The 14,333-nt window shown below is 48.2% G+C and overlaps 1 protein-coding gene across 1 annotated transcript in view; it reads left to right on the forward strand.

Annotated features, from left to right (window-relative positions):
- Nucleotides 1-14,333, forward strand: part of TMEM131 (transmembrane protein 131) — a 177,621-nt gene that overhangs the window by 154,246 nt on the left and 9,042 nt on the right. The window contains exons 29-33 of the mRNA XM_015094508.3: nucleotides 1,162-1,347; nucleotides 2,142-2,300; nucleotides 2,919-3,499; nucleotides 8,063-8,238; nucleotides 11,329-11,456. Of these exons, the coding sequence (XP_014949994.2) occupies nucleotides 1,162-1,347; nucleotides 2,142-2,300; nucleotides 2,919-3,499; nucleotides 8,063-8,238; nucleotides 11,329-11,456 (1,230 nt within the window). The remainder of the gene's footprint in view (nucleotides 1-1,161; nucleotides 1,348-2,141; nucleotides 2,301-2,918; nucleotides 3,500-8,062; nucleotides 8,239-11,328; nucleotides 11,457-14,333) is intronic.

The following is a 14,333-nucleotide window of genomic DNA, read 5'->3' on the forward strand; positions in this document are numbered from 1 at the left end:
AAAATTATTTTCGATTTTTGCACCTTATTTTATGTCCCTGGATATGTTCCAGTGTCTCCTGGTTCATTGTCTATGGAAAATTGAGTAGAATTTGTATCCTGCTGGTGTGTAAAAGTTGTGTAAATTTTAAATATGTTGAATTAGTTCATAGTGCCTTTCAGGTCTCCTATATCCTTCTGCTTTTTTGCCTATTCTTTCTATTAATTTTTGAGCACTTGATACTGAAACTCCAACTAAAAAGCTTATCTACTTAAATAATTATATAGTGGAACTATAAGTGTGTGTGTGTGTGTGTGTGTGTGTGTAGTGGAACTGTATGCAACTTTATTTGAAGTCTCCTGTAAATGTGTTATCATGCTTTCATAGTTTAAAAAATACTTAGATTTTAAAAGTGTTCACGGTTTTGTAGAGAAGCGACTGTAAGAGCATTCTCCGTGCAGAGCAGACACCTGGGTCACACACGCGCGGTTCCCCACGTGTGTGGTAGCTTGGTCAGAAAACAGTGTTGATGCCTGCATGCGTAGTAGTTGCAGCATGCTTTACCAGTTGATAACCTGCTGTAGAGTTTACAAAGTAAAGTGTAACCACTGTCCCTTAGTTGAGTGATAATTTCATGGTCTTCAGTGGACCTTTACTTTGTTAGCGCCTCTGTCACTCCATGTAAGGCATAACGCTTTGCACCTGAAGGAGCAGTGGGGAGTAAGACACCTCTCCTCAAGGTGCAGATCATGTGGTTGGAGAGCATACAGTTAACACAAAAAGAAAATCATTAGGACAGAAAGCGGTGCTGGAGGAGATGAACATCAGTAGGGCTAGGATGGGTTTCTTAGGGGGAAAAAAGGCATTATTGCGAGTGTATCATGGGAGAGGAGAGTGAATTAAATACAGAAAAAAGAAAGGAAAGAAGCTCAGAGACTTCTCTCTGAATTAATAATTATGGAAAGTCAACCAGTGTTCTCTTTCTATATAGTTTCTCTATCCACAAAATAAAGTTGTTTTGGTTGTTTAACCTCATAGGACAATACTTTGTCCATCTGAAAATGAGAAAGTTGAATAAAAGTGCTAGTCTCTAAAATTCAGTGCTGTTTCAGAGGTATTATATTTAAGCTGGTTGCAGCATATTTTTAAGAACCTAGCCTCACTGCCACCTTTGTGTTTCAGGTTTACTCCTGATTTCACAGCTTCTCGAGTCATCCGTGAACTGAAGTTTATAACAGCCAGTGGCTCTGAGTTCGTGTTTGTATTGAATGCATCCCTTCCTTACCATATGTTAGCAACCTGTGCAGAAGCCCTGCCCAGGCCCAACTGGGAGCTGGCTCTGTACATCATCATCTCAGGAATAATGAGGTACTCGTGTCTTCTTTCGAGTTTGGTGTGTATGTATCACCTGACGCTGTTGATCATGGCTCTGCCTATGTGCCAGGCACTGCTCTGATTGCCAGGGATCCACCCAACGAACAAAAGAGGCAGCCCTCGAGTCAGGCTTACAGACACTAGTGGGAGCAGTCAGACCCAAATAAACCCTTCTCGGGCGACATATACAATAAACCAGAGCCTTTTCTACCTATAACATTTGTTACACACATACAGTACAGCTTAATTTCTTAAAAAAAAAAAAAAAGCCTCATAATTTACCAGGAAATTACTTGATTTGGGCGTATAAAATGTACTCAAACATAATAGTTTATTCTAATTGAGTCATATACCTAAACAACATAAAACTGATGAGAAATATTTTTTAAACCCTCAGCATCCTCATCTTTTTTCCAGTCTGTTTCTTTATTTTTTAAGAACGAGATATACTCACCTCTCAATTAACTCACATGTTTACCTAACACATCCTTCAAGGGAAGAGAGTTGGCCTAGAGAACTAAAGAGCTGCTTCTTGGCAGAAGGAAAGGTCCCCTCCAGTGTCCATTCTGATTCAAGTGGTTACTTCCTCCACACAAGCCTCCCTGCACATTGGGACACTAGAGAAGTCCGTGGGCAGACTTTCATCCAAAATGCCTTTGTCTTGTCATAGGCATTTTGTGTTTTTTATATTGTTTTGCACTTTACCAAGAAACTGTGCCCTTAGTATCAAGTCCTGTTGCTCTTGCGCTAACACCGGAATCCGGACTCTCCCCCCTCTCCCCCGGCAGTGCGCTGTTTCTTCTGGTGATTGGAACAGCCTATTTAGAAGCTCAAGGAATTTGGGAGCCCTTCCGAAGGCGGCTGTCCTTTGAGGCCTCGAACCCACCCTTTGATGTGGGGAGACCATTTGATCTCAGGAGAATCGTTGGTATTTCATCTGAAGGAAAGTATGTGTACCTGCTGGGGATAAATTCTCTAATATGCATAGATTTGGCTGATGTAATTAAAAGAAAAAAAATGTTTCTTCTTTTCGTCTTTGCTCGGGGGAAAAAATTGTAATACCCTATGTGTCACTCTCAGTTACTAAGAACTCTTAGAAGATACCAGGTTTTTATTATATTGATGAGGGTTAAAATATTCTACCTGAGGTCAGTGACTTGCTGCCCGAGTTTTCAGATAGAGCAGACCCAGTAGAGTTGTGGAAAGTATCCTGTTTCCTGTCATGAGTAGAACTGCCCAAGGGTCATTCGTATATGCAGTGGCTCCACTGATGAAGTACGTGTGATTTTTTTTTTTTAATTTATTTCTGTACTTCGATGTACCGGGTCTTAGTTGTGGCACATGGAAGCGTCATTCGTCCCTGAAGGCATGCAGGATCTGTGCTTGTGGCATGCAAACTCTGAGCTGTAGCATGTGGGATCTAGTTCCCCGACCAGGGAACAAACCTGGGCCCCTTCTGTGCGTTGGGAGCGTGGAGACTTAGCCACTCGACCACCATGAACATCCTATAATTGTCTTTTGGTCTTAGATCTCATAGGTTGCTCTTCCTGATCCTTTTTTTTCAGCTTGAACACACTCAGCTGTGACTCCAGTCACAGTCGGGGCTTCTGTGGAGCAGGTGGCTCGGCCTCCCGGCCCGGCGCAGGGAGTCATAAGCAGTGTAGCCCGTCGGTCCACCCGCACAGCAGTCACAGCAATAGAAACTCGGCTGACGTGGAAAACGTCAGAGCCAAAAACAGTGCGAGTGCCTCTGGCAGGACTAATGCCCAGGCGGCGAGCAAAGCCAGCCCGCTGGTCTTGGAGTCCCACGGCGTGGCCCAGGGTCACACCGCAGGCCGGAAGTCCAAGGGGGCCCGACAGGGCCAGCACAGCGGCCAGCACCACGGCCACAGCCCCCTGGAGCAGCACGCGCCCCCGCCGCCGCCGCCAGTGCCTCAGCAGCAGGAGCCGCAGCCCGAGAGGCTGTCCCCTGCGCCCCTCGCGCCCCCGCCCCGCCCAGAGCTCCCCGGCAGCACCCGGCACAGCTCCGAGGACTCGGACATCACCAGTCTCATCGAAGCCATGGACAAAGACTTCGAGCACCACGACGCCCCGCCCCTAGACGTGTTTACAGAGCAGCCGCCTTCACCCTTGTCGAAAAGCAAAGGTAACCATACCTCCTCACTTCTGGGACAGCGTGACACTCAAGGGGACAGCCACTGCGTGTGTAGGGAGCTATCTCAGTCGTAATTGTGGTGAGCAGCTAATTTAGCAGGTGTTCTTCTGGCTCACATTCATCTCTGCCCTTGGACTTCAGCTCTTTCGCATCAAGATGCAAATAGAAGTATCCGAGTGTCATAAAAGACACCCATATCTCTTTTACCAAAGTACCAAACACTTAGCAAATTCAGGAATTTGTTGGACATCTACTGTTTTCATTTTCATTGCCTGTGATGACTATGTTACAGTGGTAGGTTGAGTTTTTTTTTTCCCATCATTAAAATGGTTTTTAACACAGTGGTAAAATGGCAGTCATCTTCCTTTTGACCCAAAAATAGGATTTCTGTACAACCTGCGCTTTAGAGCAGGGATTGGCAAACCACAGCCCGTGGACAGAGTCATCACCTGTCCTCAGGACCAGTGTGCCTGTTCTTCACACATTGTCTGTGCGGCTTTCGTGCCGCAGCAGCAGAGGCTGTAAGGGCGGAAACCTGAAAGTGCTTACCGTCCGTCTCTTCCCAGAAAAAGCGTGCTCGCTCCTGCTTTAGAGCGCCTCGTGCTGTTTTCACCCCAGGCGGCTCAGTGGTAAAGAACCCGCCTGCCAGTGCAGGAGACGTGAGTTCCATCCTTGGGTCGGGAAGATCCCCTGGGGGAGGAGATGGCAGCCCACTCCAGTATTCTTTCCTGGAGAATCCCGCGGACAGAGGAGCCTGGCGAGCTATAGTCCATGGGTCACAGAGCGCCGCACATGACTGAGCATGCATACGTGCGTGCTGTATTAATCATCTGTCTCTAAGCAACAGATTGCCCCAAAACCCAGTGGCTTAACCCCCATCATTTACTAACACAGTTTCTGGGGGTCAGGCCTCTGGGCACAGCTTCGCCAGGCTCTCACCAGTCAAGGTGTCGCCTGGGGCTAAGGCTGGTGGACCTGCCTCCAGGCTCACTTGGGCGGCTGAGAGCAGGATTCAGTTCCTCGTGGCCTGTTGGACTGCTGGTCTCAGTTCTTTGCTGACCACAGCCAGCAGCCTGGTGGGTCCTCTCTGTAGGGCAGCTCAGTGCAGGTGGCTTTACCAGAGCAAGCAGGCAAACATTCGAGAGAGAGAATAGGCTGGCAGACAGGAGTCTCCATCTTCTGTGACCTACTCTTGGAAGTGACCTCCCATCACTTCTGCGGCGTCCTCATGAGGAGTGAGCTCAGCCACGCTGAGAGAGTTCCACGCAAGCGTGGCGTTGGGCTGCCTTCATAGAAGCCTACACACCACACACGCACAGGCGGGCTTCTTTGTAACTTCTGGAGTCCATATGTGAAAAACGGTAAACGGCCTCTGGCTGTATCTCAGTGTATTCCCTTTACAGCCTGAACTTTTTCGTGGTTTACTCTCTTCTGTGGCAGCCATGCTAATGTTATTCTAAGCCTATTTCAGTACCCCCTCACTGATGTACCAAGAATTGGTTTGAACAGGGTACTTGGCAGCCCTGAGAGGCCAAAAGAAACCTGACCCTACAGAGTCCAGGAGTTTTAGAAAATCTCTTAATTCCAGTTCTGTACAGTCTTCATAGAATTACTTGCATTTGGGTTTATAAAATAGTCAAAAGTCTTGAATAATATTTAACTTCTTCCACAGAAATCTTCTTTGTTGTTGTCTCATTTTCCTAACACATTATTGACCAGAAATGTTTCCGTATTCACTTACATAAGAAATTGCCAGCCACTGGCATTCATTTCTGCAAAAATTCCCTGGTCGATAATGAGTAAATAGAGCTTACATATTTTAGGGTAATTTTTACAGTAATATTAAATGGATGCTTAAGGTTCCTCTTTTGAAAATTAGATCTGGTTACATAATGTGTTTTTCCCTTATCCGGAGCATAAGTAAAATAAATATATATTATCTTTTCTTAGCACGAAGAGAGGCTCTGGCAAAGTGAACCCCTTGTTCCTTGGTCTAAGACAGCCCTCTGACACCAATACAATGGGCCTGTCTTTTCTTTTCAGGGTCATTCATCTAGAACATAAACTTTATTTTATTTTATTTTATTTTTTCATCTAGAACATAAACTTTAAAATTAAAAAAATGTTCTTTACGTTTCACAGTGGTCCTAGGGTCGACCTACTAAAAGCTATTCAACGATGGAGGTGATTCTTGAGGCCACAAAGAGACAGTGACTGCTGGCTTCACATGAGCAGCCACCCCTTTTGATATCCTTCCCAGCACTGCTGTTGGGAAAGAAGGAATGAGCCAGGTCTTCGTGTTGTTTTTTTCTTCAATAAGTGTTTTTATTGAAGCTCAACATACATGTAGAAAATCAGTCTTTTAAGTGAACTTTAAAAGACGGGCATTGATCTTGGGGTTGCAGAATAGTGCCATAGTGCTCATTTGCTCAGTCGTGTCCAGCTCTTTGCAACACCATGGGCTGTAGCCCACCAGGCGCTTCTGTCCATGGGATTCTCCAGGCAGGAATATTGGAGTGGGTTGTCGTTTCCTCCTCCAGGGGATCTTCCCGACCCAGGGATTGAACCTGCATCTCTGGCGTCTCCTACATTGGCAGGCGGATTCTTTACCAGTAGTGCCGCCTGGATGCTCTTGTGGAACAGTGGTATTAATATATCATAAAACCATCAGCTGGTGGAATCTTTATCATCTCTCTAAAGCTTACCCCAACACCCCTGCCAAATAGCCTGTGTGTTTACATTAAATATGTAATGTTTCTTTCCATTCTTCGGCACTTCTCTTTCCAGAGGTGCCCTGTTCTCTCCCCTGCCCTCCCCAAAATCTCAAAGAAATCTTGTAACGAGCTTCAGGGAAGTCTGGCTTTTTTAGACTGTTGAGAATGACCCCTTGTCATAGGAACAGGGTCTCCCCAGCCCTCGCCTTCTCTGGGTTAGACAGCTTGGAGTTAGACATCCAAGTTACGAGTTATGAATTAGACACCCTATCTCTTCTCTATCACCCCTGCAGTCACTGCCCCTCATGGAAGAGGGCCCCCAGAAATACCCTCCTTTTGTGGCTGGCCTGAGCAGGGCCTCTGCAGCCGGACAGCCTAGATTCTGTATTTCTCTGGTTTTTCCTCCCGTAACATGTGAGCCCTGGGGACTGGCTGGGCGCATTGCTGGAATGAGGGTTAAAACCCGAGAATGCACTGAGCCAGGTGCGGCCGCTTGCAGTGTCTGCATTCACTGCAGAAACCGCGGGATCTGTCGCCACCCTGGTGTCTGTCTGCCATTGGCAGTCTGAGGGGCGGCCTTATCTCAGGTGGGGGGCGCCAAGTGCCATGGGGTGGCGAGGCCAGGCTCTGCCACTTACTGTAATTCTGTGATTTGGAGAAAATTAATTCAAAAGTTTGAGTCTCTGGCGTCCATCAACAGTCACCGTAAGGCATCAGGGTTTTAAATAACATATAGTAAGGAGACGTATTTTTAAATGACATAGAATGGGTTCAACAGTGGCAGATGTGGCTTCTGCAGCTGTGCCCAGCCCGCCTGCCCAGGTGGCTTCATGGGCGTAGTCCAGGGGGTTGGCATCCTCCCATGGATTTCTCTGCTGCTCTGTTCCGGTTAGGGTGGACGCTCCTTGAGGGCAGGGATTATGCTGCTGGTTTTCACTGCCGCATTCCCAGGACACACAGCGCTATAGTGCAGCAGGCACTCAGATGTTGTGGGCTGTTTTCTTGTCTGTCTTAGGAGTGTCCACATTAGTTAAAATAATAGGCCTTTTGCCCCTCTGTTTTACCCTCTGCCCATACATAGCAGTGGCTGGACACTGTCCAGTGGCTTCCTGTAATTCCTCCTCACAGGACTGTGAGGTCCTCTCCCCGAGTCTGCAGATGGGAGGGCAAGGGCAAGGAGCTACCAACGGGAGGGCCGGAATTTGTACTCGGCCGCCAGGGTTCTCGGCACCCCACAAGTGACACACGTGGCAGCTCGTGCCGTGTCAGCGCCAAGCTCCCGTCTCCAGAGAGGCTTGACGGGATCTCTGGTTCCCACTTCCCTGACTTCTCAAAACCGTACCATCTCTGGGATGTAAGAGTACAGGTGACCCTTGAGCAGCAAGGGCTTGAACTGCATAGGTCCACTTTTACGTGGATTTTTTCCAGCAGTAGAAGCTACAATACCACGGGGTCCCCGGTTGGGTGAGTCTGGTTGCAGAGGAGCCACCGATGTCAAGGGCCGGCTGTAACCTGCGTGCGGATTAACCCCCTGTTGTTCACGGATCAGCTGTCTTCTAGAGACACACAGATTTGTGAAAACTAGCGAGTTGACAAAACTCATTGAACTGTACACTTAAAATGGGTGTATCTTATTGTATATCACTTGTGCCTCAAAAATTGTTGATCTTGTAAAATATTGTAATCAGAAAGTCAAATGTTAATTTGAGAAGCTTTAGAAGAGAAACAGAGAAACCGTTACTAATCAGAGTTCAGCTGCTTCAAAAAAACCGTTTGAACAGCTGTGTTTTCCAAGCTGTTTTAATATCAAGGGTTCTTTTACTTTGACTCTCACCCCCAGGGAAAGGAAAGCCTCCTCAGCGCAAGGTGAAGCCCCCCAAGAAGCAGGAGGAGAAGGAGAAGAAGGGAAAGGGGAGGGCCCTGGAGGACGAGCTGAAGGACTCCTTGGCCGACGATGACAGCTCCTCCACCACCACAGAGACCTCCAACCCAGACACAGAGCCTCTCCTCAAGGAGGTAGGCCAGCCTCGTGGGGCGGGCTGGGCGCAGAGTGGCCGGCGAGAATGTGTTCCTTTCCCCCGGGTACGAGTCAGGAAGCCTGCTGATAAGGTCGAAGAGTTAGAAATCGGAAAGTTAGGGCCTGTCTGGACTAGTGACCACTCTGGCTCATGAAAACTGTCCCAGATGTTAAGCATCAAAAAAGGATGGGAAGGAATCACACTGCTTTGCTTTGATTATATTGGCTGGGTCCTGTTGTACCACCACTGCTACTAAGTAAGCCCTGGGAGCAGGTAGAGCGGTGGCTGTGACCCAGGCCCCAGGGGTCCCCACGCTCCGAGCACTCTCCCAGCACACCAGGACGGCGTCCTCACTCCCCACGCTCAGCTCCAAGGGCGTTGTGGGCATCAGGGGTCATACTGCCAAATGCCTGGACACCGTGGCCGTGCGGTAGATGGAGGGTGATGTTACTGCTGTGATTGCGTCGGAGAGCATGTGTTATAAGGTATGAGGAAAAGTGAGAGTGTAATTCCCTTTGGGCCTTTTTATTTCTAAACAACCATATTTCAAATTTAGAATGAGCCAAATAGAGCCTTTAATATTGTGGGGCTGCATTTCTGTTTCAGTCTTAATCTGGTGGCTTAAGGAATCATTTCTTACAGACCTCCAGCAGTGTCATCCTCACCTGTTAACTTTTAAAGTCGAGTCTGCACGTAACACTTCCTGTCGCTGCCCTCACCTGTGCAACCCTGAGGCCTGGCAGCTGCTCTGGGCCCGCTCAGCGCTGTCTATGGCTGGAGCTGGCACTCTGTGCCAGCTGCTGCAGAGGAGCAGACGGCCAGCTCGTCGTCCTCAAGTGGGGTCTCAGCCGTCTCAGCCCCTTGAGACAGGAACCTGGCCTTTCTGTCCTCGGCGGTTTCTCAAGCACCCAGCACGCAGATTCTCAACACGTGTTTGCTGAGTGCATGGGGAGAAGAGGGCTGGAAAAGACACGCGAGCAAATGACCTGCCAGGTTCGTAATCTAGTTGGGAAGAAACTAGAGTGTGTGTTTCACACACAAAACAGGCGAATGCATCAGTAACCAAGAAGGAAGAGCAGAGGCACTTTAAGCATCCGGACAGCGTTCTCAGCACAGACTTGCTCCCCAGCTTTGCTGCCCCTTCTCTCTGCCTCTCCAGCATCTGCCTGAGCACTCCTCCAGAGCGCCTCTCCAGCACTCTGCCCCCACCCCCGCCGACACTCTCCCTTCTCTGAGCTCATCTCTGCTGGTCTCTCTTGCCCCGTCATGCGCTTTCTCATAGACGCTGCTCAGGACCGGCCACCTCCATGCCTGTTGCCATTCTCCCTGCTGAGCAGTTTTTATTCCTCCCCCTCAGCGCTCGTTGCTGCTGCTGCTGTTGCTTTCAGTCACATGCAAGATTTACTTCCCCGTCCAGGGATTGAACCGGTGCCCCCTGCAGTGGAAGCTCAGTCTTAACCGCTAGACCGCTGGGAACGTGCCCCTTCAGCACTCTGGCCTCCAGTTCCTGCGCTCTCGTTTCTTTGTGACTGATGCATTCACCTGTTGTGTGTGCTTTCTTCCCAGGTAGATTACAAACCTGGCAGGTCATTTGCTCTTGCACATGTGTCTTTTCCAGCCCTCTTCTCCCCATGCACTCAGCAAACACGTGTTGGGAACCTACATAATGGGCATTTAAGAAACAGCCATGAACATAAGAAGAAACAGCCGTGGACAAAAAGGCCAGGTTCCTGTCCTCAGGGGGCTCACGGTCTGCAAAGTTCCCGATGAGTCAAGTGGTCCGGGAACACTTCCTGCATGACTCAGCGTAGTCTCAGAAGGTGCTGGGGCAGGAGGGCGTTGTACCCCTCTCTGCCATTAGGTAGATGGGTCTGTGTGACCTGTGAAAATCCAGGCTGCCTGAATTGCAGCCTGACCCTGTCGCGTGGACACTCACCTGCCCTTTGGTGGGAGCTCTCCACCGCTCCCAGCAGCTCTGCCCTTCAGCCGAGGGTGTCTCCCCGCAGTTGGCCCTGTGCGCCCTGACACAGCACCAGGTTTCTGGTTTTTTTTTTTTTTCACTTCCTGCCCGTGCTGTGTGTGGTCTCTGCACGTGAGCAGTGCACGCCCGCTTTCCAGGTGGCTCCAGGCGGGGTCACCAGTGCCTGAATGGTGCCTGCCCTGCTCAGAGACAAGCCCCCGGGCTCATGTGTGGGCGTAGCGGCAGCTTCCTCTTAGTCGGGAGCGCCAGGTGCAGTTCCCCTGCGCGCCTGAACTAGGACCCAGGGGCAGCGTTGCCGGGCTCGTCGAGCAGCACAGCGCTGAGCAGCACAGCGCTGAGCAGCACAGCGCTGAGCAGCACCTGGGCTGTGGCCTTCTCAGCCGACAGGACAGCTCCTCTAGGCTCCAGTCCCAGCCAGTGAACATTTCTGCATGAAGATGCAAGTTGATCTGTGTCTGGTGTCTCCCTCCTGTTAGACTCTACCATCCTTGAGGGAAGGAACTGGGCCCTCCTGGTAACCCTGTTGCCTGACACCAGCAGGGTGACCAGGGAAGGATGGTTGAACGAGTGAGTGAATAGCTGGGCCCCCTGGATGGTGAGCCTCTGTTGGCATCCCAGCTACTGTTGGTGCTGTTGACAGTCGTGTGTTACCGTGAACACCTGGGCACGCTGACACCTGTGCTGTCTGCCCCCCCGGGGCTTCCTCCTGTAGAGGATGCGGAGCATCAGCAGGAGCGTGTCCCTTTCTCCTGCAGTCCTGCCTTAACTTTCCTGTGAAAAGGACAAGGTTTTGCTCCCCAGTGCTTAAAAACAGGCTGTCAATCTGTTGCTCCCGCCGCCACCTCCGACTCTAGTCAGGATGTGAGTATAATTCTAAGTGACATGCCTTATAATTCAGACCCAGTAAAACATAATTATTCTAAATCAAAGGCTGGAAAATTGACAGAACCACAGTTGAGAGCAATTTGAAGAAACGAGCTTATCCTTTGTATACTTGTGATATATGTATCTTCTCCATCTTTGGTGTTGTGTCTCTGCCTTCAAATAGGACTATATCAGGCATTCTTAATCTTACTCAGCAATTAAGTATCCTTTTTTTTTCCACAGGACACAGAAAAGCAAAAGGGAAAACAAGCCATGCCTGAAAAACAGGAAAACGAAATGTCTCAAGTGAAACAGAAGAGCAAAAAACTCTTAAATGTTAAGAAAGAAATCCCAGCAGATGTGAAACCCAGGTGAGAAAAGTGTATGATTCCAGAGAAGTGAGGTATAAGTAAGAGAAGTTACTGGGGAGAACTCAGTACCGGTTTTGTCTGCTTGATTGGCTTTTCTGGGGTTTTTTGCAACAAAAGCTGTGTTCCTCTGGGTTTTTTCTGCTGCCCAGAGTTCACTGTCACTGGGGAGGGACAGGCACATGCTTCTGAGGTCAGACGTACAAAAGCCAGAGTTAAAACTTGTAAAAAAAAAAAAAAAAGAGGACCAGTGGTTAAAACATATGCTTCTACTGCGAGGGGCATGGGTTCAACCCCTGGTCAGGAAACTTAAGATCTCACATGCCACGTGGCTCAGCCAAAATAGGGGCGGGTGGGAAGGAATGGAGGAGAAAAATACAGTTGGTGATTTGCTCCCAGGCAGAGAGCCATTTCACTTCTGCCCAGAAATGGACTTGATGTTCCAGCCGCAGGTATGAGCGTAATTTCTCTCATAGGAGCTCTGGGTCTGCTCACTCACCCAGGGCTGTCATGGGGATCTGGGCTCCAGGGCTGTAAAACTTGGAAAAATTCATTCTTAGCCTGTGATTCCCAGGTGGCACTAGTGGTAAGAACCTGCCTGCCAATGCAGGAGACGCAAGAGGCATCAGGAAGATCCCCTGGAGAAGGGCATGGCAACCCACTCCAGTATTCTTGCCGGAAGAACTCCACGGACAATCTAAAGGGTTGCAAAGAGCCAGATACAACTGAAGCAGCTTAACACATGGCACGTACATCCTTACCTTTAAAAAAAACAAAGTGCTCAGGGCAGATATTACCACCAGACAGTTGCCATGAAGTAGCTCCCGTCCAGTCCCCTGGGCCAGGGTCCTTGGGCCCCACAGGGAGGGCGCCCACAAAATGTTTCCCCAAGGAAATGAATGATTTGAACTGTTGGGTTATTATTTCCTAAGGTTACTTCATACTTTCATTAAACTTTGGGTCTAATAAACTAATCCTGGTTTTAGAGCTGTTAACAAAGATGGCCGTCTGCAGGGAAGCCAGTATTGACCTTCCTCTCTGATAAGTGGACATCAACCCAGGAAGTGGGAGGGGATTATGTATAAATTAATAAAGGAAGACATGGTTTGTTGTCATCAGAACTGACCATAGCTTTGCAGAAAGTCTGTTCTTACTCGGATTCTAGGAATAAAGCTTGAACTCTGCAAAAACACCAGTAAACTGGACTCTGTCCCTAGATGATACAGCTTAACTCGACAGGGCAGCTTGTCCTGTAGAAACGGAAGCTAATCAGAAATTAGTGATTACTGCATAAAAATTTAACCTTGTCCCTGAATTTAAGAAGCAACACAGTACATGGCAATATTAGTAATGGAGTATTTGTACTTAAAGTTACCCTTTTGTGCAAAATGTTAGTTGAAGTGGCCTAGCTACACAGTTTGTTGAGAACAATCTGACCTGGTTAGAAGCAGTGTCAAGTGGAATAATGGCTCATGCACTTGACTCTGCCCTGAGGGGAAATCAGCCTGAGACACTTTGATGCTAATACTCTGGCGCCCCAAGACAGGAATAACAGCCCTAGCCAAGTGGCTAGAGATTATTCTTCTGGGCCTTTTTCAGGCTTAGTTGACTGATGATATGTTTCAAAGCGTTGTTGCGCAGTTGCTGAATCATGTCCGGCTCTGCGACCCCATGAGCTGCACCACGCCAGGCTTCCCTGTCCTCACTATGTGTTGAAAGTAGAAAAATGCAAATTATGAAACACCCTAATTTTTACATATCCTGAGATCTTGTGAGAATGGAATGTTGTGCTGTCATTGTTAGGATCATAAGTTTAAAAGCCCAGCTTCTGAGGATTATCTTAGTGAAACCAGTCCATAGGTGACTGTCCCCATAGGGACACCATTCATTCTCCTTGATGCCCGAGCTCAGTACATTTAAAACAGATTGTACAAATGCATGAATCCTCTCATCCTTCTTCCAGTGACTTCTGTTGTAACTGATCTTCTTAGGAAGTCAGTTGACTGTTAGCAGATTTGGCTTTGAGGATTTGTGAGACTCTGCTTGATACCACAACTCTGCAGGGGGTATTGAGGGAGTTTGCTGGTATTCCCAGACCTAGAGCTGCCTACTCCCCAGCCCCCAGTCAGGAGGCAGAGTGAGAACTCACATTTTTTTTAAAGATTTCATTTATTTATTTGGCGGCACCAGGTCTTAGTTGCAGCATGTGGGATCTGGTTCCCCGACCAGGGATCAAACCCGGGCCCCCTGCATTGGAGCACAGGGTCTTAGCCACTGGATCACCAGGGGAATCTCAACTCATGTCCTCTTGATGTGTGTAGTTAACAGAGATCATTACCAGAAGACAGTTTAACCAATAGGCTCTAAAGGGTCTTTTTAAATTCTCTTTGTCAATCATAAGTAGAAAGCCAGATTTATAAAACTGTAGCCTTAATAGTCTCACCCATAAACAGTGCATTTTTTCATGTCAGTTCGTTAGCCCACCTAAAATTCTACTCATTTGGGTGGACCGAGCCCTTTGGATTTTTGCCTTTATACTAATTCCAAATGTAACAACAATTTATGATAGAAAATTTGTGAAATATAAAGAAAGAAAAGAAAATGATTGTGACCAACTACCTTATATAACGTTTATAAAACACCTCTGTTAAAATTTGTTTATGAAATCATGCTTTATATACCACTCTTCTGTCATCTGCTTACCTTTTTGAAAGGAGGGGGCGCATGCTAGTGATGGACTCTGGGGTGCCATTGGAAAGTCTGAGCTGTCCTCACGTTTGCAGTCTGGTGTGAGCTAGCTTGGTGGACGGTGCTGGGCCCAGAGCCCAGCAGAGATCTGCTACCCGCTAGGAGGGTGAACTCGGAGGGGTAGTGGAAGGA

This window comes from Ovis aries, chromosome 3, assembly GCF_016772045.2.
Source record: "Ovis aries strain OAR_USU_Benz2616 breed Rambouillet chromosome 3, ARS-UI_Ramb_v3.0, whole genome shotgun sequence".
Lineage (NCBI taxonomy): Eukaryota > Metazoa > Chordata > Mammalia > Artiodactyla > Bovidae > Ovis > Ovis aries.